The following is a 25,269-nucleotide window of genomic DNA, read 5'->3' on the forward strand; positions in this document are numbered from 1 at the left end:
AGCCCTAGATTGCAGGTGACCTGAATATAGCCCCCTTGTCTCCCTCGCCTGCAGTTTTCAGATTGTGTCAAATGTCAAAAGTATTGATGCTAATAGTGGCTTATGTGCAAGCTGAGAAGCTCTGCTCTCACTCTGTTGGGGTACCAAATGCTGCCCGTAGCTGCCGGTGTATGCTATGACTGCTTCTCTGCGATCTAATGGACAAGTTTTCATGAAACCTTTTGCATGTTGTTTTGCAGAGTTCAGGTTCACCCGATGTCCCTGGTAGATGCTAATCAGGCAAGCCACGTTAGTACAGATAAAATGGAAATAGCTTTTCTACTAACTCTATTTAGTTTGGGAAAGCTGAGATTTTTCTGATAGGCTTTCTTTCTTGTTTGTGTATGAGATTGCTTTTTAATAGTAGGCACTAGTATAACAATTTTCAAGCAGCAAATGTCTAAGATACCTTCTGGCCCTGAAGTCTACTAATCATCAGGCTTTTAGGCCTGGTCAGTAAGCTTTTGTACTGAGATAATACATTTTCTCTGTTGTGCCTATTCTTGAAAGGAAACGAGGCTTATCAAATCACAGTTTGTATCCCTTTCTCTCTTTGCTGCCCTACACACATGAGTAACCACCTTTTACCCTTTTGGCCCACCACAGTGAATCTCAGTTACCAGTTTTCAAAGATAATTAGGTTTCTGCTGCTTTAATCAAAATCAGAGGCTATGTGACACAGAGGAACAGACTGAAATTAGTATCCCTGTGAATGAAAAGGCAGGGGGAGAATTCAGGTGTTTTGCTTGGCAGTAGATGATAACCCGCTGAAGACATGAGCACTGGTTAATCAATTAGTATGCGTGTCGCTCAGGATGAGCCATAGACGTGGTGCTTCTTGCCCTGCTGACAGGACAACTGAGGAGACACAGAGAGAGCTGGCAGCATTCAGCGAAAAGGCATCGGGAGTACAGAGGGTAGCCAAGGGCACGGAGGAATGAGCAGGTAGGGAGAGATCTGTTAGTGTTCTGGGGGAAGCGTGGTCCTTTGGGATGGTGCTGGCAGGACGGGAAATGTGCAGGCACCTGAAGGCACTAGAATATGTAGGGAAGTGAGTGGTAGTGAGAACACAAGGTAGAAGTCTAAAACAAAAGTCTGGACTCATTACAGACTGGATACCAGATAATTTGTCACTTTGTTTTCAGGGTAGTGGTAGAAATACAGTAGACCTCAATGTGTATAGCATATTTTAATTAAGATTCCGTATTTGTACTAGGAAACTACTATTTTGCTGATAGCATTTAAGGAGACTATAGCAATACATGTACTCATGGAAAGTTAGATCCATAAAAATATGGATTTTTCGCCAAGCTGAATTCTCTCACAACTCTGTATCAAATAAAGCATTAAAAATATATATATATAAAAATATATATATAAAAATATAAAACTGTTAAAAGCAAAACCTATGTTACTTACTATTTTAAGGAATAGGTACACACAGAGGTGTTACTTATAAGGGGAAGAATCAATGAATGAGAACCAGACAGACTGATGAGAGATCAATATTTTCTCCACTAATCTGGTTTTAAAAATCAATAGAAACCAAATTACTTTTTTAAAATGTTCAATTCAACAAAAAAAAAAGTTGACTGTGTTTTGTGGGTTTTTTTTTCCTTTCTTCAAGTGAACTGTCGTTGCCTTTCTTCAGTAAGCAGTTGTCCAGGCAGTTACTAAAAAGTGGTTGGATTTGTTGTGATTGAAATGAGAGTTGTGACTTTTTAAATAACAGAAGTAGAGGGCCTTTTGACAAGTAGCTTGTGTTCAGAACAGGTTTTATTGACAGCACTGATCAGTTGTACCTGAGAAAATAAATTTTTTATGATGTCCTACTGATCAAGAGGCATGGAACTGTTGAGGCAATTCCTTGAGGAGAAGGGTATTGATATCAGAAGTTACGCAATGATTCGGAAAACCATGGACATACTTGGAGACTACTAGTGAAAACCAGATGATATTTGAAGCACTTGACCAAGGTTTCTGCAGTATCTAGTACAGGGCAGGTAAAAGAGTAGGTCATGAGTGAACTTGGTGCCAGTTTGTTGGTTGTGCTTCGCAGTGAGAAGGAAAGAACACAGAAAATGCAGTATTCGTCATCATAAATGTTCTAAAATAATTACTTAAGGAAAGGTTTTGGTTATATAGAGTATGCACAATTCTGGACGTGTTTTGTTCTTGTTATCAAAAAGAAGACATACTTGAAAACAGACTGAGATAGGGTCCTGCACACTGAGTAGTAAGTAGCATTACATGTTTACATGTTTACATCACAACTTAACTGTGATGTACATTTTTATAAGTCTGTGGGCTTTTTTTTTTTGGCAATATGATGTTTATTTTGGCTCAAGGTGCAATTTACATTATAGAAGTTAGTACTTTCACTACTGAACATTGTCACAAGCTTCTTGCATTTACGTTACATGTGAAATGTTTATACAGTCTTTAGTTAGAATAGCTGTTGGGATAAATTTTATTTTTAGGAACCTGTTTCGTTCGGTAAGGAATGGACATTGTAACCAGGGTGGCACAGGCTGTAGGACAACGTTATATTATCCCATAATAACTTGTATTTTGCTAACCTGTAATAATGCAGAACTTCTAATAGGTTCCTCATGGACAGGTTTAAAAAGCAAGACGTAGTTTATTGTGCTTTTATACCAACACTAGTACTGAAATATTCTGTGGCATGTACACCACAGATTAAAAAAAGGTTTGTACAAGCCTATTTCTAGCAGTGGTATTCGATTCTACCACAGTAACTAGCTAATTTTAGTATTACTTCTGTCATGGATATTTTATGTCAGAGATTAGATATTTATTAAGTTGGGAAAATGTTAAACTCCTAAGGCTGATGTTTGATTAAGAATACAGGACAAAACATTTATGAAAATTTTATGTTTTCTTCTGGTTTAGTTTTTATTTCAGGACTCAGATATCTTTATTTTTCATGCTTTTATGCATTTCTCTGATGCTTCTGTTAAGTCTGGGTTTGAGGTTATTTGTACCAGCCATGCTCACTAATGGGGAAAAAACAGATAAGACTTCAACTCCCTAAAATACTTCTTCACATGTTTATCTTCATCACTGTCAATGTGTCATTCTGAGATAGGGGGACCCATGTCCTGGCCTCAAAGATCTAATATTTGAACGAAAGGTATATGAAGAAAAAGTAAGAAGTTTAAAATAAAAAGATTCTCATTTCTGTCTCTTGCCAAGAAAGGTAAAATAAAGCAGTGGTGGTAAAATTCTAGGATATATATAGTAATTTGGTGATTTTTTTTTTTTAATTCTTTTTATTTACCCCATTTACATCTTAGAAGAGTAAGATGATTTTTTTCAGATGTTTTATTAAAGAGTATCTCTGAAAAGGCTCAGTGACTTAGATGTGTTAACATGTTCAACTTAAAACAGCTGTTTTTATCAATGCAAATAAAATCTAAATTTTGCACAATACATATTCTGTTTAAATTACCTAAATGTACCTTAAAAAATAAGCTTATTGGAGCCTGAAATTATGGCTGCCTACATTAAGGTCCATGTTTACTGGAATCTGCCTTAATTTAAATGGGGACAGGTACATGTTTGCTATTGGAGTTTCAGGGCAAATCAAAAGACAGTGGCAGTTACTGACTAAGCACTTGGAACCAGTTTGCGGAAAGGCTAAGCCAGCTTTTGACACCTATAGTGTCTTCTGCAGGTACCAAAAAAAAAAAAAATCTTCTTCATTTCAGCTTATTCCTACTGCATGAGTTTAACTGGCTGCTCAGTAAAGGCTTTTAAGTCTTGCCGTCTTCTAGGTCTTAGTGGGAAATGAGAGGCAGAAAAATGTGTTTTCTTCTTGCAGAAAAGCAGTAATTAAAAGATGTGGGAAGATGTGACGGTCTGAAACCTGGAAGACCACACTGGCCTTAAATCATCAGTCCATTTAATAGCAAAAGTTTCCTTTGTTAGAAATAACTAATGAAAATTTAATAAACTGTTTTTTCTTTATCTACAGAGCACATTTCAGGTAGTAATTTTCACTAAGAAAACAAATGTTTGTGCATCTTAAGTTAATTTCTGTTTCTACTAAAATCCATCATGACCTAAAGTCATTTTTAGTAAGAAAGCAGTGTATCTTCTGCTTTTCTATATTCAACATTAAGAATCACAATTCTTAAATGAATTGTATAGTTGAATATAAGAATGTATGTATTTGTGTCAGATATTCACGGTTAGCAGAAAGCAGTTCCAAATTTAAAAAATACATTATTATATGTTCCAGTGATTACACCATCTTGTTATATGTGTAATTAAAATAATTCTTTAAAACATTAATGCTGTTGAGTATTTAAACAATTGCCTCCTTGTTTGTTTAATTCAGGTTTAGTGTCAGTGACTTCATTCTGACTTGAAGCAATGTACCTTCTTTATTCTGGAAACCAAAAAAAAAGATGACTTAAGCACTTGTCTAAGTTGAGCAAAGTTACTGTTATAACTATTCATTTTAGAAATATTTAATTATATGCTGTAACTTAACAGATATTCAGTAAAAGAAATTTGGGGGTCTTTGTTTCTTCACAGAAATTTCCAACTGAAGGACTGGCAAATGTTGTTCGAAATGTATTTGACTTTGACTCCTACAACAACGAAATGCGTGAAATTTTAATCAGCACTTTGCACAAATATGGGATACCTATTGGAGCAAAACCGACCAATGTACAGCTGGCCAAGGAGTAAGAGTAACATAAGATATATATATTAAGAAGACGGGTCTCATGTTCATTTTTATGGTGTGTTATCTTGCTGCTAACTGATGTAAAACCAACCTGGAATACTTGAAGTCAATCCTCCTCTGGTTCAAATTTATATTCCTCCAAACAAGTTACAATATAAATTACGTTATGATAGAGTATTTGCTTATTACTAATATTTAATCTTTAATGTTCATGTTCATACTGATAGTTTGTATGGCAAACATATATTAATAAAGGGAAATACTTGTTTCTTCTCCTGTGTTTTTAATTGAATTGCAACACATTTCTGTCCTGTTATTTATCACCTAAATCGGTAGGGGAAAAAAAAAGGTTGTCTTCAGGGGCAGTGGGATTTTGTCTTTGATACTCACAAAAGGCTCTACAAAAATACTTCTGCAGAATAGGGCAATACATGTAAGTTCTAAGTACCATTTTTGTGTGTGTCTGTTTATCACTATTATTCTTTAATTATATTAACAGTTGACATATCACACCATATACTTTTTCAGAGGTTAGAACCAAAATACCTTTTTTTTTTTTGAAGACTAAACTAAATTGTGAAAGAGATTTAACTCATTCTTCTACAATTCACAGATAACAGGCTTAAGTAGATCATATTGAAAAGCAATTAGAAAACTTACTCTGGCTTGAACTCTAATACATAATTTATTTATGGAGAAACAAATATTTCCCTTTCATGAAGAAAGCTTTATGGAAAATTGACTTTTTCATGGGACATAATACTTTTATATTTGCTAAGGAGGGACTGATTGTTATAACATGATGTCTTGATATTAGGTGTCCATGTGTAGGTTTCTCCTGCTGGAGCACCACTGTTACATCTAACATCCTACATGTAACTATTAAAAGAAGATTGGCAGTGTAATGACTGTGGTGTACCTTTTTGTTTTGAGGACAGAAGAATTATATGCCTAGGGAACTAATGCTTGAGCAACTACAGTGCCTGTCAAATTGACAGTACACACTTGAAACTCTTGCCATAGTTTCTTTGCTAAAGGTCATTTGGTAATTTCTATTTTAAAGAACTATGATGTTTGTAATAGTTTTTGAGAAATTTGCACTTTATATAATTTTTACAAGTATTAGATGTGGGTTTACATGGGTGGATTGGAGAGGACTCTTTAGTAATGAGAAGACCAGAGGTTTAGGAAACATAGGAGAGAGACTGCTGTAGATGGGAACTGTTCAGTCTAGAAGTGAGAAGACAGAAAAAAGATCTGATCATTTTGAGTTAGGGATAATCACCTGATCATTTTGAATCCATCACTGAGGTTTTATAGCACAGTTTACACCAAGGATGACAGACTTACAAGACCCCCACAAGATGCTCATCAAAAACTTAACTGACAGCTGTGGGCACATACTCTGTGCACTGAAGGCCAAGAGGAGGATAAACTACAGGAGCAGTTCACACACAGTTGATAAAAGCACCTTTTTCTTGGATCTCACCATGCAAGACTGGGACTAGGCTGACCACCTGGCTTTGATGATCCAGCAATCTTGGTCTCAGTATCTCACTTGCATCCACCTCAGCTGGCATTTCAGATTATCCTGCTGCTCCATTCCAAGACAGCCTTGCTGTTGGTCATCTGATTTAACCCTATGGAGCCTGTAAGCCACAGGTAGATGACCTTGAATTACAGACACATCTTTCAGGAATGGTTTAGACATAGTTGATTCTGTCTTGGGGTAAAATCAGATCTAGATAATCTCTCCAAATCTGTTCCAGTGCATATTGCAAGCTCACGTGATGGACACATTGAGGTAATTGGGTATGGTGTTTGGCCCACTGCAGAAAAGGTTATTCCTGAAGCTGCTACATGTTTAGAACTAGAGTACTGATCTCCCCTATGTTGTTTTCCGGGAAATTGAGAGTAGGATAATAGTGCTAATCTAGTCCATCCCACTTCCTTCAGAAAAGATGCAAGTTAATCTAATACCTTCTTGCCTGATTTTTGTCATGATTCATGCCTGAAAACCTTCAGAGATGGACTTCTGTAACCTCCCAAAGCAAGTCAGTCTTGTTCCTAAATATCCTTGCCATTAGCAAGTCATCTATAGACTAAACACATCCAGTTCACTCAATCTTCCCCCTTTTTAAGGCCTCTGGTTGTTTTTATTTTTCTTTTATGCTCCTCTTCTCCACTTTATTCAGGTTCGTCTTTATGCGTTGTGCATGAAACTGGGCAGGTTAGTTTCTGCTAGAGCTGAGGTGATGTATTTCATGCATCAGTCCCTTTTAAAAACCCCAGTAGGTTTGCATTTCTTGCAATGTTTAGTTTCCTAAATTTAGTTTTTTGCATGCCTAGTTTTCTAAACACGAGCCTCCAGATCCTTTCTGCAGAACCCTGCATAGCACTTACCCTGTCTTCACTTCATGTAATCAACTTCATTCATGCTTGCACTTTTCTTACTGTATTGTATCTTTTCAGGCACAAAGTTCTCTAACTTGTCAAGATCACTTTCAATTTCAAGCTTGTTTTCCTGCCTACTTACAGAATCATAGAATAGCTTGGTTTGGAAGGGACCTTTAAAGGTCACCTTGTCCAACCCCTCTGCAACGAGGAGGCACATCTTCAGCTAGATCAGCGTCTCTCACAAGTTGGCAATCTGAAGGTTTACTAGGTGTGATTTCTACAGTGTCCTAGTGACAACAGCATACCCCCACAGAGGTTCACTTCTGTGTTCATCTTAATTTGCAAGACTTTCAAGACTTACTAGCTAGCATAATAAATTGCTCAGTGGTTCTATTCAGTAACCTGAAAACTAGGATAATAGTCCAAACCTATTCTGCCTGAGGATGTCAGTCATACCTGCAGCAAAATCATTGCTATTGATAAGAATACAAATCCTGTGCAATTAAGAAGTTTTGTGGTACAGAAGCATTTCCAGGAGATTCTAGAACAGGAAAATAATTATACTGAAATGCTGACTCCTTTATACAGGTAGTCTCTGGCATGTCTTGGATCAAGCAATTAGTGAATATTTTATTTTAATAAGTTTTGGAGAAGTCTGTCTGTCACCTATTACTTAATCTAAAAGAAAACTTGAATAAATCAGAATTATTTAAATTGCTGCTGAAACATAACTGCTGTAAATATAACAGAAGCATAGCTGCTGTAAATATAGGAACAAAAACATGAGAGACACGAGCAACACACTACAATATAGGGTCTCAATAGAAGGAACTTTGAGGGTTGTATCCAGCTGAAATTACAGGGGAAATTTAACAGACGGTACCAGTGAACTTTATGGGAATTTTAGTTTAGGCTCTGGAATAAACATACCTAGTCTTGGAAGGAAAGATTAGGTGGTGTCTAATGACCATTTAGAAAAGAATTCTTGCAGCAGTTATTGTCTCAAGAGAGAAATTCATTTGTAGATGCCAATTTGTTTATTTCCAAAATTGGTATCATATATTAGACATATAATAATATATAATAAATTATATATTATTATATATATAATAATATATATTACTAAAGTAATGCTTTCCTTGGGCTTTTTGTTTCCTTCAGGGTTTTTTTTTGCCAAATAGGATGGCCATTCTTCAAGGCACTGACATGTTCAGTATTGTCAGCTTATAACATCATGATATTGTCTGTATCTGCTGGTATCACCTGTTCAATAGTTTATAATTTTTATCAGTTTTGTGTGTAAAGCAGATGGCTTGTCTATGATGTTTTGCCAAGACATAGTGGTTAAAATGGATTACTCACTGTACTGACTCATTACCTTTCTTTATGTACAATTACACTTTGTTTTCCCATTGACATGTTATGTCACATTTGTCTGAACTCAGGTTAATCTGCCATTTTGTTGCACAGTTCAGACCATTTCAGTTCCTCGGTAAAACAGCATTCAGCTCTAATTCTGGCATTTATCCTTGATGAAATTGCCATTCCATGTTTTTTCTCCTGTCACTATCCACTTCCAGGTGCTTGCTATAACTTCAGTATTCGTTTTATATGAACTGAATTTTTTATATGTAATGTAAATATGTAAATTTTAATGGCTTTAATTTTCTCTTGAGACCTGTCTCATACCGTGTGTGTGTCTTGTCCATCCTGTGCATTGTGGGGGGAGGCAGAGGGGGGGTCTGCACTTGACTGTCAGGGAACAGGAGGCCTAACATAAGACTGTTCTGTATGTCTACTGCTTATATTTTTAATCAAAACGTGTTTAAATAAATTACAGAGATCTGTTTGGTAAGGAATTTTCCTGGTTTCAAACTCTATCTTACTTAAGTCCAAAAAAGTTAGGGGGGATAGAAGTCTCTTCAGCTAGATAGGGCACAGGCTGTTACTGAAGTCCTTGAATAATACATTCTGTGCCAGCACTGAGCTGGTTTACAAGACCATGTATTAAGCAGCTTTGTTGCCTGTCATAGTTCATGTCTGCAGCTGTACTACTATGATAGCTGGCTGTAGAGAATTTGCATTCAGTGGAACTTTAGTCTTAAAGATTTGTAGCCATTTTCCAGTATGTTCTCAGAAAGCTAAATGAATAACTTTATAAAGCATGTTCTACTGATTTTTTGAATAGTTGTTTGTTGGGTTTTTTTAATTAGCCTAAAATGAATTTATTTTCTAAAATCAAAAAGATAATAAATGAAAAGAAGTTGTGTTCTGTAGGTGTCACTTTGAAAAGTTTTCCAGCAGCAGAAGCCACTACAGAATTATCTTTTCACAGATTGTCTCCCTTTAGACCGCCGTGCATGAAAAAAATCAGGCTAAATAGTAATTTTTTGTAGAATTGCCCCATCAACCGTAGGTCCTGTGCAATCACCTTTTCTAAACAAAATACCACTTCATGGACAGCAGTGACCTTATAGAAAACCAGGATGTAAAATTAAGAGTAAATAAACATTAAAAAATATTTCTAAATTTTCCTTAAGCAACAGGCTTTAACAGACCCATAATCAAAGAACTGATCAGGAATAATTCCTTAGAACTTGCTTCTAAGCCTTGGCTTTCTTACAAGATTTCTGCAGTCTGCTGTGTAGTTTTTCTGTTCTAGAAACCCTTTCCAGCTTTTGAGGAAAGCAAAAATTACGGGTCACTCCGTACACTCCAGCTGGAGAGAGCAGTGCAGTTTCAGTACCGTTCTTGCCTGGCCACTGCAGTTTTTACACACATCAGATATCTTTGCTTCGCAGATCTTTGCCGGTGGTGTCATTTCTGTAGTATTCTGTCTGCCTTTTATGTAAATGGTATTTGGTTAATTAATTTGAAATACAGCAGTGCGGCAGGAGCGCCTTGTGAAGCTTTTTACTAGTACTGTCACTTCAAGTTCTTTTCAAAACTTGCTTGTTACTTGTAAGTCCTGGGAAAAGAAAATCTCCCTCCTTCGCTGCGTATCACACATATTCACTAGAGGAAAACTGTTAAGATGTATACACGTTTTCGGTGTGGGCATGTTGTTCCAGTCCTTCTGCATCCTCACTCTCTCCTGAGAATCGTTCAGGAGGCAGACTGGTTATAAGACCTTTAATGCCACCAGCTTCTTCAATACTCTTGGTCTTTCTTAGACCAGATTTATAAGAGAGCAGTGAGATGGAGTAAAAAAAAATTGTCAGGCCCTGGAAGAATAAGATCCCTATTATTCTTGACAAAGAACTTTGTATTACGAATTCTGTTTTCTGTTTTATTCCTAAATTCTGATCTACCTTTTCCTCCTCTTTGCCGTTCATGATGACTTGGTCTGCTGCCCCAGAGAAACTAAGTCATTCAGAAACAGGAAAGAGAACAAAACCTCAAGAATCTAGGAGAAAGGAGAAATCAGTTTTCCTGGGGGAAGAGAGGAACTTAGCAAAGCAAATCTCCAGAAAGCTGAAACAGAGTGGAAATGTTTTGTTTCTTTGGGAATGCAATCTGTAATTCTGTTGCTATATAAAGCAGGGTATTTGGTTAGAGCTGGTTATTAACATATGTTTTGTTTTAAAATTTAATAAGTATTCATGATTAGTAGTGAACCCGCTGATTTCTAGGATGTTGTCCATGGGAGTAATGTGTAAGGAATTAAAACCAAAGTCCAAAATGGAAGTTGATGTTCCATTGAGCTAACGGGAAACAATTATTGCTGATTATAGGTATATCAGAGATTATGCTACTTGGAGTCACCATAGCAAAAAAAAATCTCCAGTTTCTTTTTGCACACAAGACAGTTTTGGCTCAAGACATAACAAACGTTTTGCCAACAAATCATTTTGAAACCCAAATGGAAGCCTGAAGTAAAATTCCAATTCATGGATAAACTGACATTTAGTCTAGTGACTTGACTGTTTGCCCATTTTCTGACTGCGTGAACAAATTTGTCTAAGAATTGTGTACATGTTGAAATAGTGCATCCTGAATGGTTTTTCCTAATGGTGTTGAATGTTCTAATCTACAAGATATTGTACTTGCATTTTTTTTGAGTCTGGCTTCATTTCTCTTCTTTATTTGGGAAAAATCTGGCTAGACTAGCTAGGTGTAAAGAACGTAAGAATGCAAACTGAAGTGAGGAAGAATGCAAAATAAATCACTCTTCAAACATCGGTATCTATTGATACTCTTTAATGAGGCAACAAACAGGCAATGAAGACTCTACTGGTTCTTTGACTAAGAGAGGGAATTAATGAGATGCACTTTCCTCATTACATGCCCCAAAGGCATATTGCTGGCAGCTGGATATTTACCTATGAGCACCAACAATCTATAGCATCCAAACCATTTTCTGTTTGCGAAAAGTGTCTCTGGCTATCTGACTGCCTTGGCAGATGGTCCAAACGCAGAATGGGGATGGAGGCTGAGTGACTGTCTGCCTGTGAGTACTGGCTTCTCCAGGTTGCTTGAGATTTGGTGTCAGTATACCAGAGAGAAATGTTAATGCAGCTTCCCTGCATGACTTGCAAAGATTAGAGGATATTAGTGTTCATTCCCTGAATTTTCCTTAAGACAAAAAGTAAAATTAAAATTCCCCAAGATTCATATGTAGTCCAACTGAGGTTTTTTTTTTATTTGGGACCCCTTATTCTGAAAAGAGTATCAAGCAGAAATGAAACAAACGTCTAATATCTAGAGGGGCCAGGTTGGTTGTGCGGAGAGGGGAAATAATTGTAACAGTAGGAATGAGCATCATCAGACAGGACAGAAGAGACCACGCACAGACTTTTAACAAACAGTCTAAGAGAACTTCCTTAAAATAGGCTTTGGAGATATTTATAGAAACTGGGAGAAGGAATGTCTTCTGTTCTCTTGCCAAGTTCTGTAGCTGTACAATAATGTGCAACGGCGTGTAAGACAGAGTGCAGTTTTGATAGGAGGTCTTTTTAGGAGCAACTGATCCCAAATAAAAGAAACCAAAAGTGATAAGTTCATTAGCTTGAAGGTATTCATGCCAATTAACGAAGTTAAACTGCTTTCAGTGGTTGCAAATCACTTCAGAAGAAAGAAATAAAAATTGTTTTGTCCCTATTTTGCTGTCAAGCTACTTTGGCATAGACCAGCATTTTCTTTTCCTATATGAATGAGTTTTGCTGTGGCCCAAATATTTCTTCCCTAAATAAAAGCTACAGAAATTAAGAAATTAGACCAAGGCAAGCAACTGAGGCTTTCGAAGATGTCCCTGTCCTTTCTGTAGACTGTGCTGGCCAGAAGGCAGTGGGATACTCACGTCTGTGTTCCTTTGCCTTTGTTCATGTCAGTGGCAAAATATATGGAAATAATTCGTTGAACTTTTATTGCATGGTTAACTTGCCACAGTGTTTACTGTGCTTATTCTGCTGGTTTTTTTAGATGAGTGTGCCACTGACAGAAGTTCCTTTAAGTGGTACTATCACACCCTGCCTGATCTGAATACAGCAAAGAGGCTGTTTGGATATATTTTATTATATATCTCAAATAATTCAGACTGGGAAAGTTTTCCTTTTGAGGCCATATTATGTGAACTGCTTCTTTTATGATGCTGTTTAGGTTGTGATTGTATTCGTATTCCAGAAGGCTAAAATTTTTGTGATTTAAAACGTAAAAGAAATGAAATATTTTAGCGAGGAAGCATTTTCTACAAGAGAATCTTCAGATATGTCTCGTTGGAAAAATGCAGTTGTTTAAATTATTTATTCCATATCAGTTGCTGGTTAATGAACGTAAAAATTTGTTTGTTCCTACGTTGTTTGACAGACTGCCATTACCAGATCATAAATTTATGGGCTACTGGAAAGTCGATCAGCCAGGGAATGCACGACAGAAACTGCTGTGTCCAACAGAAACTCAAAAAATAGATGTAAAGGTTTGTCTTTTTATTTTTTTTTAATTCATGTAATACTGGTTTTATGTATTGGGATGCAAAGAATCTAAAATGTGATTAATTTCTTCAGGAAAAAGAGTATATACGAAGCGTGGTGCTTGTTACCTGTTCTTGGGTTTTTCATACTGACTAGAAAAATGAACGTTTTTGTATACCTGGCCCTCACAATATAAGATGTGCTTTAAAATCAGTAAGTTTGGTCAGAAGTTCTTGAAAAGAGGTTTTTATAAGGATATTGAAATAGCATATTTGAAGGAACTTTGTAGCTGTTTTGGATGCTTGGAGGTGGCTGGTTTCAGGCCTCAGATCTCAATTTTTGGATAAGATCAGAGACTGAAATGAAAGCTGTTTTCTGTTTCTGTTCTGCATGCAGCTGAATTCTTATGGGTCTTTGGCACTGCCAAGTTTGAATCTGAACCTTTGGTACAATTTGACCTGCAGCCAAAGCTTCTAAGTCCTTTTCAGCCTTGAGTTCTTGGCTTGACTTCAGTAATTATTACTCCAGTGAATAAGGAAAAACCTGAACTGCTAATGCGATGTAGGGGAGAGATTTAAACTTTATATAGTAAGCAATTGCCATTGAACTTCTTAAACAAAAATATTCTGATTTTTTCCTTGTATGGACTGTGTTTTATCAATACATGATACCTCCTTCACGCCACTGAGCAGTAAGTTTCAAACCAATAGAAGACTAAAGAGGAAAGGCATGACGGTTTCTATACTGTAAAGAAAATGGCAGTGTGGACATTCAGAGAGCTTGCAGAAAAGCATTTCCTCTTCTCTTTTATTTATTTAGTAATTGGTCTGTTTCAATTGTTAATAGTATTAACAGTCTTGAAGAAGGCTTCAAGATTTCCATAAAGAAGGGTGAGTGAAATATTTTAGCAAGGCCTCATTCTTATCATTTGTTTTAGGGCCCTGTGTACTTAAATATCCAAGGATTTCCACTGGAACGACATGAAGCCAGGTCCCTCAGTTTTACAGAAGAACTTGCTTTTTGGACACTGCCTTTGGGTGAAGTTAACTTAGTTTGCGATGTCACGGTAACAAAAGGTGCGGTAAGAAAAGCTAGTAACTTTTGTAATGATCCCCGATATTATAAATATGTGAAATATCCTAGAAGTGAGGAAGAACTAAGCTGTTGACTTCATAAGTGCTCGCCGATAGCCAGTGGCAGAATATAAAAGGGCAATATGAGGGATTTTAAGTGTAATAACACCACTTCAGTGCATTTACAATAGTGTGTATTTCTGGCTATGTTTGCAATGGAGTGTAGGAATAATACTAAGAATTGGAATATGGGAATGGAGGATATGGAGTATGGGAATAATAATTTATCTTTTTGGATTTTTTTTAACAGTAGATGAAATACAAAAATAATCAGCCACTGAAATGGGAGCATAATTTCACTGAGACATTGTGGTCTTTGTAAGGATATGCATCCTTCTCAAACTAAGAGAAGGATATGTAATTGAAGTAGAACACAGCCACAAAATTGCAAGTCTGTCTAGTTTTTATGTTCAACACTGTATTGCTTCAGAAAAACAATTCTTTGACTTTTCCTCTCTCTATAGGTCAATTCAGTTTTAATACAAATCTTGTAACTTGCAGAGTGCTTGTGCTTTTTTTTCCTGTGCTTATACCGATTAAAATTCTTTTCACTGGATCAAGCCTGCCTTAGTTACCTATACTACTTGTGTCCCAAAGTGAATTGCACCGTTGGGAACATTCATAAATGTTTTTAGGGTTCACCATTAAACATGTCTAAACTTTATTGTGTATTATAAACAGATCGCTGATGATCAATACTGGAATGCTGCCTTTTCTGCTTGTAGCTGTAATTTCAAACACATTAACAAACTTTTATGACAGCAAAACAGAAATTACATGGCTTTCGATTGATTTTAAGAATTGTCTGAACTCAGTCAGGAGAATGCTGTATGTGAAAAGTTCCATACAGAGTTTGCATTCATGTCATGTTTAATTATTAAATATATTAATTGAAAGGGAGGATGAGAGAGAGAAGGAGGGAGAACCAAGTTTATAAACAAACGAAAACATCTGGACAGATTTTGTGTATACTAGCAGCTGGCAGGCGCTGCAATCATATCTACACAAATGTGCCTTGCACTACTTGTTTAAAGAGTTAATAATGTTGTGGCAAGATTCTGCCTGTTAACGTTTAGTTAGTATCAAGAGACCATTTCTCTCTTTATCTTCATGTGTCAACGGTGGTAATTTTGCTGTACATTTTGCTATATCATCCGCCGAGTTTATGACACATATATTTCCAGAAGAGCAATGCACAATGTCAGTAGCCTTTCATTAATTTTATTTTCTTATTTCAGAAGAGGAAGCCGAAAATGTTCTTTACGTTACTACATGCAATCCTGTTTCCTTGTACTTCATGAATGTTTCTAGTAAGAGTGGATACTTTGTGGATCTTTATGACCTCTTCCCAAGAACAGTTGGAAATGTCTGGCAACCCTTTGTGACTGTGGCACTGCTGGGAAATCCACTCAAAGGTCAAGTGGTTCTACATGAAGAGGAGGTAAAAGAAAATGAAAATACAGCTAAATGTTTAGTGATGAGCAAAATAGTATCGTAAGGGTAGGATCGCTGAGGAGTCTACCTCTATGGATTGAAATAGCCTGGACAAGCCTACCCCCTTCTGAGTGTTCTCTTTTACACTATACTTGAAGCTTAGGAGTTGCCTTCAGCTTTAGTTTTTATGCGTGGATTTTCCTCTTGTGCTTTTTAGCTGGACAATGTCCTTTTGCGTTCTTGAAGATGAGTTCTACCTGCTTATCTTATTTCTCTTACTGATAGAGGGAGACTGGCCTTCATGGGAGAAAGGGAGAAAGTGAGTTGAGTTCAGGAGTCTCAGTCAAGCAGCATATGTTTGCAAAGTACAAAGTTCAAAGTAAGCTGTTTTATGCTGTGAACTTAAGTTCTGCTCCTATCTTGTCCCCTTTTAATTTTCAAATAGTATATGAAAGAGACATTTTCTGAGTCACGAAGTAAAATGTTGCTTGTATTTGCTTCATGCCACTATTTCTGATTTGTTTTGTGAATCCTGATATTTCTCATTCTGTAACATCTGAAGTACCGAGACTAGAAAGAAGACTATGTAAGCCTTGACATCTAGTGTATCAGCAATGCAAATTTAGAACCACTGATGACTTCAGTGTTGGTTTGACTTGAATCCTTTTTTAAAGTCAAGTATTGCATACTTTCCACATACTTTCCACTTTCCATTACTATCAGTGAACTGATTGGAACATTTCCAATTAAAAACTTCTTTGCCCAGGAGTGGGAAGGGACAACAGTTGATACAGTCCTGCAGCTGTTTGTTTTTTAATATTAATAATAGTTTATGATGTTACCTACCAGTCATAGTGGTTTGACATGGGCATTTTATCTGGTCATTATTGTTGGATGGTTTTTCCTTTTCCTTTTGTTGTTCTTAATTTCTTCTGCCCATTTTTTAGTAGGTGAGAGACTCTGATCTAGAAGAACCTTTCCTACATTGAGTTGGAGTATTAAGTAGTTTTCAGTCATTTCATAACTAGTGTCTCTGCGATACTGTTGTTCCAGGAACGTTTGTCAAGTGTTGATGCCACTTTCTGGTCTCAAACACTACAGTTAAGCTCAGTGCCTTATGAGAAACACAATTCTTCCACCGTTAGTAGAACTGCCTATGCCTTCTTTAGCTTTGCCTTGGACACTTTCCAATGCCAACTGGAAAAAATATGATTCTGAAGTTACCTGCTTGTGGTGATTGCCTGTGCGGTTGTCTTGAGCAGCTGTAGAAGTACCATTTGGGCTATTTTGGGATGCACATAACACATTTGTTTGGTTCTAGACAATCCTTGGCCTTTTTTGGCAAAGTCAACTCAGGAAACTGTAAAACAGATGACAGTCTATCTCGTGTCTAAGAACATTTAGAATGTCTCACACTTTTTAATATAAAGCCCAGCAATATTCTTTGCTTTCTAAGTCTCTGAAATTCCTACTGTGAAAATAATTGTCCTGCTAGTTTTGTTTTTAACCAAATCACAGTAGCATTTGGTGTCAGCAATGAAGTTTTTATCAAAGGTTCATCTATGAAGCTTTAGGTAGTTAACTCTGTGACTGGTTTTGCCTGTCTTTGTGGAATATATTTTTCAGTGACAGTATGAATTAAACTCTGAAATAAAGTTTGTTCTGTGGAGAGACTGTGGTAGCTCAGTGACCCTTTCCAGATGACTTCAGTTGAGCTGTAACCTCATGTTTTTCTCTGGCAAAGCTTAAATATTGCCCATTTCAGTCTTGCCTTTCTTAGCAAGTGCTACAGGTGAACAAATCCTGTCTGAAAATAAGCCTGTTTTACACTGCTGGAAAATAATACAGAATTACAATATTCTGAATGCTTTGCATTATTTTAGGACTTTTTCCATAGTGTTAACATTAAGATAGACCTTACTCATTGAGTGTGAAAATATGTTTCATTAAACTACAAACTTGGTTGCAAAAAGTTATTGTATACTTAGGACACCATTCAAAAGTAATTTTAGACTTCTTGAGGAACTTAAGTAAGCATCTTGCACAGAAGAAATGATGAAAAAGGATTTTCTTGTGTATCGCATGTTCGTATCCATGGACTACATTAGTAATTTATTTGGGATTTTTTTTTTAAATGAGGCACCAAAGCACAGGTCAGACGAATGCTGCTGTTGTAGTCTTCGCAGCCACTGCTGTCCTTCCTTACATTAGGGCTCATGTGTTAGGATGTCTGCATTTCTAGTTCCTACTGAATCAAAAGAAGGATTCTAAAGTAGTTTAATTTTTCCATATAGAGCTTAGGTTTTATTCCCGACTCTTCCTGCAGTGGAGCCATGGAAAAATCATGTGCTTTCTTTGGGCATCTGTGAAGTGAGGTGGATATTGCTGTGTATGACATTAAATCCATTATTATAGATGTTAGCAGGTAAGCATATAGTCTAAGTTAATCATCCAAGTACCTTCTGTATCCGTTGGGAGGATAAAGGTGATCTGCAAAAGCAATGCATCCCAGCTAAGGTAGAGCATGGTGAATTGCCCTCTGGAGGTGCCTATCTCTTTCCACTGGCTACAGAAGGAGCTTTGGCATATAGTCAAGATGCCTACCTTCAGGTGTACTAACGTCACTGGCAGCTGTAATCTCAGAATTTGCAGCATTCACATGTCAAGACAGGTAGATTAGTGGCACATCTGTACTTTGGGCAAGGCTCCAAGGGTTAGCTACTTGTGCTAAGGGTGCATCAAACAGATCTTCAAGAAAAACTAGTAATGTAAATGATGTATGTGATGCTTTAGAGGTTCATCAACATGTACTTGCAAAAAGACCAAGAAATATTAACAGTATTTATAGAAATAAGAAGTTGCATTTCTTAAATAAAAAAAGACCACTTGACAGCTGATATTTCATAAATAATGTAATCCATTAATTAGACAATACCAAAAGCTAAAGATTTTTCCCAATTTTTTGTTTTAATAAAGGTCTTTGGAGGTGAATGTTTCTGACTACGTTATAAAAAAGAACAATTTTAAATGGATGATAACCTTATTGGAAAGGATGAGATGATATTGTGGCTCTTCAAATAAGCTTGTGTGATTTATTTCCCAGATTACGTCCATCTGGATTCAATAGAGCCCTCCAGTGAAATAAAATAAAAAATCACCATTCCTTCCTGTCCTTTTAAATAAAATTTTACTAAAACTGAACTCCTCTGGGATTTAACTTAACTTAATAGCACAAATCAGAGATTCATCTGCTTTTAAGCCACCTTTACATCTTCTTGGAAGAAAGAGTAGGTGATTCTGTTCCTCGCAATGGCCATTGGTCTTGGTGAGCTGTTTTGACTCTATCTTTTTGTTCAGACTAAGCTGATAGACTTTGAAAAGACCCTTCAGAAATCTCAAGTCATTTCCTCGTAAGATGGGAATTGCATTCATCTTTTCAATGCCTCTGCCTCGTCCTCCCCACGAGTACGTCAGGGCATACCCCTATTTCCTGTAAAGCGTCGTGCCCACCTATTGCACTTTTCTTTTTCTTTCTGCACCTATTGCTTTTACCACTCAGAAGGAGAGCAAATACAGACTGAAAAGAATTTTGATAACTTTATGCATCATTTTATATGGGATTATAGGAGGAAAATGCACACGGAGAATTGATTTGCATATAAATAAACTGCGTGCTTCCGTTTTTTCTTACAAGCACTTTGCTCTGTTGAAAGGCTACAACTGGACGGACAGAGAAACCTACAGTCTACCTCAGGGAGCACAACAAGCTTTGCCCAGGCAGTGTCCTGCCAGCATCCTTTAACTCTGCTTTTGTCTTTCTCGGTCAGGAAGTGGGGTAGGGAGGGAGGGAAGTGCTTTTCCCTGTCCCTCGTGTTGCTGGAGCTCTTTGTAAAAGCTTTCAGATAGCAAGGGAGCGAGGGAGTCTGTGGCACAGAAGCTGACACAGAGATCCACCTCGCTCACTACATGTAGAAGATGACAAACATCCTTTAAAAGAAGACTTTTTTTAACAGTTTGTGATCTAGCCTGAAACACAAGTGGGGACCTGCATATGGAAGTACCTGCAACATACTAGTAGTAACGTCTGAAACCTCTAGTCCCCATAATATTCTGATGTATGTTTTCAGGAGGAAGGGTTTATTTTCTTCAAAAAGTAGTTGACATTATTAAATTCTCTTCTTTTTATAAGACTTCGCTTTTCTATAAGCACATCTTATAGAAAAGGAAAGGTGTGCTTATATAGAAAGCTGTGCACCTTCTATAGAAAAGGTGAAGACTTTCCTTTTCTATAAGCACAAAGCTTATATCTCTACTTGCTGTTCTCAGTTCACTGAAATCTCTAGTACAATCAAGTCTCCCAAATTATCTGAAAGACACCACTTGCATTAATTAGAACACCAGTGATCTACTTGCATACATTTCCCTACCTCTAAAGGCATGGAGGTTTAAGCCCCAAACCATAAATTCTTGCACAGACTTTTTTCACTTGAACCTAATGAACAATATGATGTGTCTGGATCTGTGCCCAATATTTACAGCATCAGGATTGTTATGTGTGTGGCAGTGGCAGTGGTCCTTGAGTGGCAGTAACAGAAAAAGCGCTTGTGGGACAAGAGGCAAGGAGAGGTACAGAGGGGTTACCCTGCCAAGCTAAGAATCAGCCTCATCTGAAGCTGACAGCTAAGAAGAGTCTGTGTTTGCGAGCTTGCTTGCTCAGGATGTGAGCATCGAGGGCAGAAGAGAGCGAAACCGAGAGTGAGTACGGGGAGAAGAATACAAGAGGGTTAAACTGAATTATTTGTACTGTCCCACTCTGAAACTGGAGTGTATTCCCTCCCCTAGCCTTCCTCTCTGTTTGCGAGACCATAAGGAACAACTTCCCATACCAGCAAAGTGAAATCACAGCCCTGTTTGGTTTAAGGACTTTTAAGAGGAGAATGCTGTCTAAAATAAAAACAGCAGCAAGGAAAGGGAAACTTTGCAGTAACTAAAAATAAAGGCACACCACTTCACAAGACTGGTTATTGCATCTGTCCAGAGTTTGGAATTCCAGACATCAGGGTCGGGAGGTCACCCAAAGGTTACTTTTCTCCCAGTCAAGAACAAACACAGCGGAATTGCACACCAACGTCTTTTCCCAGCCCACTTGAAGAGTTGCCAAAGCTGCTCTTGGATGTGTTCGCAAGTGACGCAAAAATCTATTCTTAAACACAGACAGAATATACATCAGTCACTTAGCACAGAAGGAAACCATTAACATCAAAAGGGGTGGAGTAGAGAGGCTTTTTATATTACCAACTGCTCTCATAAATTTAATGCTAAGTGGAAGAATGTAATTGATTTGTATGTGTTCTTTATCTCACATGGAAGGCTAATGCATTGCTTCGGTACAGTAGTGCTGTTGCAGAATTGTGTAAATAAAATGTGGCAGAAAACCAAAATCCAAAGCAAATGCCCTATTTTTTTTTCCTGAACCACATTTCTGTAATTTTGGTTTGTAATACATAAGCAAGCTTCTTTTTTTAGAAGTATTGAACTCTAGCTGAAATTCCCAAATGCTCCAAATAACATGGTAATATTTTAAATGCTTTACCATATTTAGCTTCAAATGACTGTCATTATTAAATAAAGTTAATTCTCCCAAATAGTCCTAGTGAAAGTATGAAGTGTACCCAAAAAGAACAAAACCACTGTGACTCAGATTGTTTGTATTTGTCTTATTTAGGAGAATTTGTGGGAATTTATGTTTTACTCCCTTAACGTCTATCGTGCGTTATTGCAGATGTTGTACGTAGACAGTTTACTTTTAATAAGTTCTTGCAGAACCTAATGTCCTTGCAGAACCTAACGTTTCCTTGAATGGCAAACAAAAAATTCAACCCAAGTCTTAACTAACTTGTGCTTTTGTACCTTTTAAATTTCTTTTGATGCAGTTAAGGTTGGCCCTGAATGATTGTTCTCTTGAATTCTTAGTTAAACACATTAGGAGCAGCTATAGTACTTTGTAAAAAGAAATGTTTAAAAAGCCCCCATCATTTGACAACATGCATGGAACCTGGGGCATTGAGTAACAAACTGAGAAATCTGAAGAAGTTCAAAATTTAGCATACCGTTATTTTCACATGTGATATGTGGAAGACACTTGCACCGCTCTGTTCAGTATCCTGTCAGCTTCTGATCTCCATCCTCTTGAGTCACCCTGCTGTCCTCTGACACTGTAAGCTGTCTGAGCGCGCAGGTCACAGAAGGATTGTCACACACTGAGATATTTAGTAGGCTCCACAGTATCAGAAGTATGAACTTGGAGAGAAAGTATTAAGCCATTTCTTCTCGCACCAGTTTTTCACCTTCAGTGTAACTTAAGTAATGGATACTTTAGAGGAATGCTAAGAAAACATAAAAACTGAAATGAAATATTTCAGTGACTTGACAGAACAAAACTGGCATGTCTCTTGCTTGTAGCTGACTACAGCTTGGACATGTAAGCCATACTAGTCTAGTTCCTAGAGCTTATGCAGAAGTGAATGTGAGATGTATAGATAAAACAGTATGGAAAAATTGGAGTATCATTCCAGCCCTTCTTGTGTGTACTTAACCTCTACAATTAAATTTCTCCGTGAGCTTTGAAATGAACCAAGAAGATTCAGCCTACGTTTTCCAACAAAATCTAGATCATCTTTTCAAAATGTCCTAAGTTGCTAGAGTTGTGCCTCAGATAGATTTGTTGTAGTCTCTTAAATGGGCTTGAGATGTACATGGATCTGCTTTTCATTTACAGAGCAATGTTGTGTTGTTGCTGGATACAAACAACGGTGCCCTTCGCCGACTTTTACTCTTACCAGATGCTCAAGAGTCTCCTAAGAGAACATCTTGGTGGAGCAGCAAGGAAGAGATGGTGAGGAATAGCACCTGCCTCTATTATACTAAGGGTTTTTTTAAAATTAAAGGTCAATATTGGGAAAACTGCCCCAGGATCATTTATCTTTCTGTTTTCACGGCCCAAGCGCTTAATTGTTTACTCTTATGTATGTTTAAATGCCTTACACATAAAATGACATTGTTATGGAATAGTGATAGGAAAAATACAAATAAGTTGTATTGTCTGAGGATATATATCTTTAAAATATCCCTTTTTGGAGCTAGAACTGGGAATAAGGAAACATTACAAGGAATTATGTCCAAAGTAATGAACTCAGTTATGATGTAATTATATGACTTGGGACAAGGCAGGCTAGATAGGATTTTGAGAGGTAATTAATGCTATGGATTATTCTAAATAAAGGAAAAATGTAGTACACTTTCAGGGGAGTCAGGGAAACTCCCTGGGACAAATCTAACAAACACCAATTGCTGTGTGACGTATTTTTATACAGAGCAACTACAAAATGTGCCGAGAGTTTTCACACAAAAACTGGCTGGTGTTCTACAAAGAAGCAGGGTGAGAGTAAATTATATCCTTGTATTATATTGATTTATAACAGATCTCCTCGTGTATATCCCTATCTCATTATTCTTTTCTTGGCTTCCAATTTTACAGAAACCGCCTTATTGTACTGGATGTATTAGAGGGTCAAACTCATACCATCTCACTTCCAATCAATCTGAAATCTGTCTTCCTGGTGGCTGAAGACCGGTGGCTCTTGGTGGAAAATGAAACAAATCAGTTAGTTAAGCCTAGTTTTCTTGATGGCATTCCTTCTTGTTTGTGTCTTGTTTATGTTCAGGAGTTTCACTCCTGGTCTCAGAGTTGTTTTTTCAGTTTGTGAGACTGGCTAGACTTAAACACTTGGTGTTTAAGATGCAGATTTGCTCTGGTGAAAGTGCAGGTAAGCTTTTTAGAGTAGAAAATGGACAGGATATGCCTGCATAAATTCATGCCTCTGAAAATCTAGACTAGCTTTGATTGTTTGCATGTTAATACTGTTTTTACTGAGGTGGTATTGATCTTTAGAAATGAGAATGTTGGTGGACTTAGCTTTGGAAATAGAGCCATGTCATCCAGAGTTAGTGCCTGCTTGCTTTACTTTCATGGTCACGTGAAAGAAATATCACTCTGCTGTCTTATTTTTATAAATGCACAGCAAATAAAAGTGTGTAAATAGTTACCAGAAGACAAATCTGCCACTTGCTGGCTTACCCTTTACTATCTCACAGTCGTTTGGTAAATCATATTTAGTTTTAGCAAAAGGTGTTGACAACCTTGTTTGTATAAACGTAGAATGTTTTCACTATTTCAGAAGATAAAAGTCCTTGTGTAGAGTTACAAGCTTAATCAGGAATTATTATAAATCTGTATCCTTTACAGGAAATTTCTTTTAACCAAGCGTGCCCATGTGGAAGCTGAAGACAGTGATGTTTGCCAGCTCTATGCATTGAGTGAAGAGCCAGCTGACATGGGATTTGGCTTAACAACGGGTATTGAATGCAAGCTTGGCTTGTTCTTTTTTTTTTTTTTTTTTTTTAATCATTTCTGTGTTTGCAGCTGCACAAACAAGGCTCTTTTACTTTAAAGGTCTGGGTAACCTTCTCTCTGATTCTCTTTTTGTCCTCCCCTTATCATGCTTGGTTAATAATAACTTTTTACAAAGCATGGCAAATCCCATGCTCAAACTTCAGGTTGTTTGAATAAAACGTCTTTGTTTCATTGTAGCATTAAAGACCCTTAGTCATGGATTTTCAGGAAACGTAGAAGCATACAGAATGGAAAAGGAAAAAAGATGACTAGGCAGGAATTAGAACATAAGAATAGAAGGAACCAAATATGTTGATGAATCCAGTCTGTATGCTGTTGCAGGTCTGTTACACTCATATGAGCAAGAAGACGTTTCCCAACATTTACAAAAATACAAAAGACCTACTGTTAAAACAGAACAGAAGTCACAGTTTCTAAAGTTCTGCAGATAGTGTGCAGGAGGCCATTGAGGCCATCACACTTGTGTTAAAAGGGGGTATTTGTTGAGTAAAATTCCCAGACGGTGCTAGGCATTGAGGCATGTCTTAGCTACAGAAGAAGGCAGAAATCTCCAGTGGTCATCATTCTGCCTGGTAAGATCTGCCTATCTTCAGATCTGGTGACATTTTCAACCCTAAGCATTCAATCACGGTGCACAAAATCTTTAGTCTGCCTGGTTTAATAACACTGGAAGTACATGTGCATCCCACCTAACAGTTTATAGGCTTTGGCCTATCTCCGGTGTGTCTCAGAGAGACAGAGGGAAAAAAACTAGAGAAACCACTTTATATCTGTTAAAGAGGGAAAAAGTTTTGTCCCAGTCCTTGTGGCTAGCATAAGTATGAAGAATGAGATTAACACAAGTGTAAACATGATACAAGCAAATGCTATTGACAAATAACAAATACAGCTTATTTTACACAAACAGTAACAAATTGGATACCAAAGAGACTAACCACAGCTTAAATATGTAGGATCCTTTTTATCTCTTGTACAGTTTACTCTATCAACTTATCAAGCTCCATCAGAGAACAGTAGTTTCCTTCCTCTTACTACCTCATTTAGAAACCATTATAGAGTATCATTCCTCAGATGGGTAGAAATGTTATTATAATTTCCAGTCTCAAAGTATTTGTGGACAGTTTATTGCTGCATGCTTTTTGTGCTATTTTTATCCTTTGTTATCTT

At 37.1% G+C, this 25,269-nt stretch overlaps 1 protein-coding gene across 2 annotated transcripts in view; it reads left to right on the plus strand.

Moving 5' to 3' along the window:
• VWA8 (von Willebrand factor A domain containing 8) overlaps window positions 1-25,269 on the plus strand; it is a 201,097-nt gene that overhangs the window by 113,982 nt on the left and 61,846 nt on the right. For both annotated transcript variants that reach the window (XM_009322841.1, XM_009322840.1), the window contains 8 exons: window positions 4,603-4,754; window positions 12,959-13,067; window positions 14,000-14,138; window positions 15,434-15,636; window positions 22,408-22,524; window positions 23,003-23,067; window positions 23,167-23,292; window positions 23,935-24,044. In XM_009322841.1, coding sequence (XP_009321116.1) covers window positions 4,603-4,754; window positions 12,959-13,067; window positions 14,000-14,138; window positions 15,434-15,636; window positions 22,408-22,524; window positions 23,003-23,067; window positions 23,167-23,292; window positions 23,935-24,044 — 1,021 coding nt within the window. The remainder of the gene's footprint in view (window positions 1-4,602; window positions 4,755-12,958; window positions 13,068-13,999; window positions 14,139-15,433; window positions 15,637-22,407; window positions 22,525-23,002; window positions 23,068-23,166; window positions 23,293-23,934; window positions 24,045-25,269) is intronic.

This window comes from Pygoscelis adeliae, unplaced genomic scaffold (genome assembly GCF_000699105.1).
Source record: "Pygoscelis adeliae isolate BGI_AS28 unplaced genomic scaffold, ASM69910v1 Scaffold74, whole genome shotgun sequence".
In the NCBI taxonomy this organism is placed as follows: Eukaryota; Metazoa; Chordata; class Aves; order Sphenisciformes; family Spheniscidae; genus Pygoscelis; species Pygoscelis adeliae.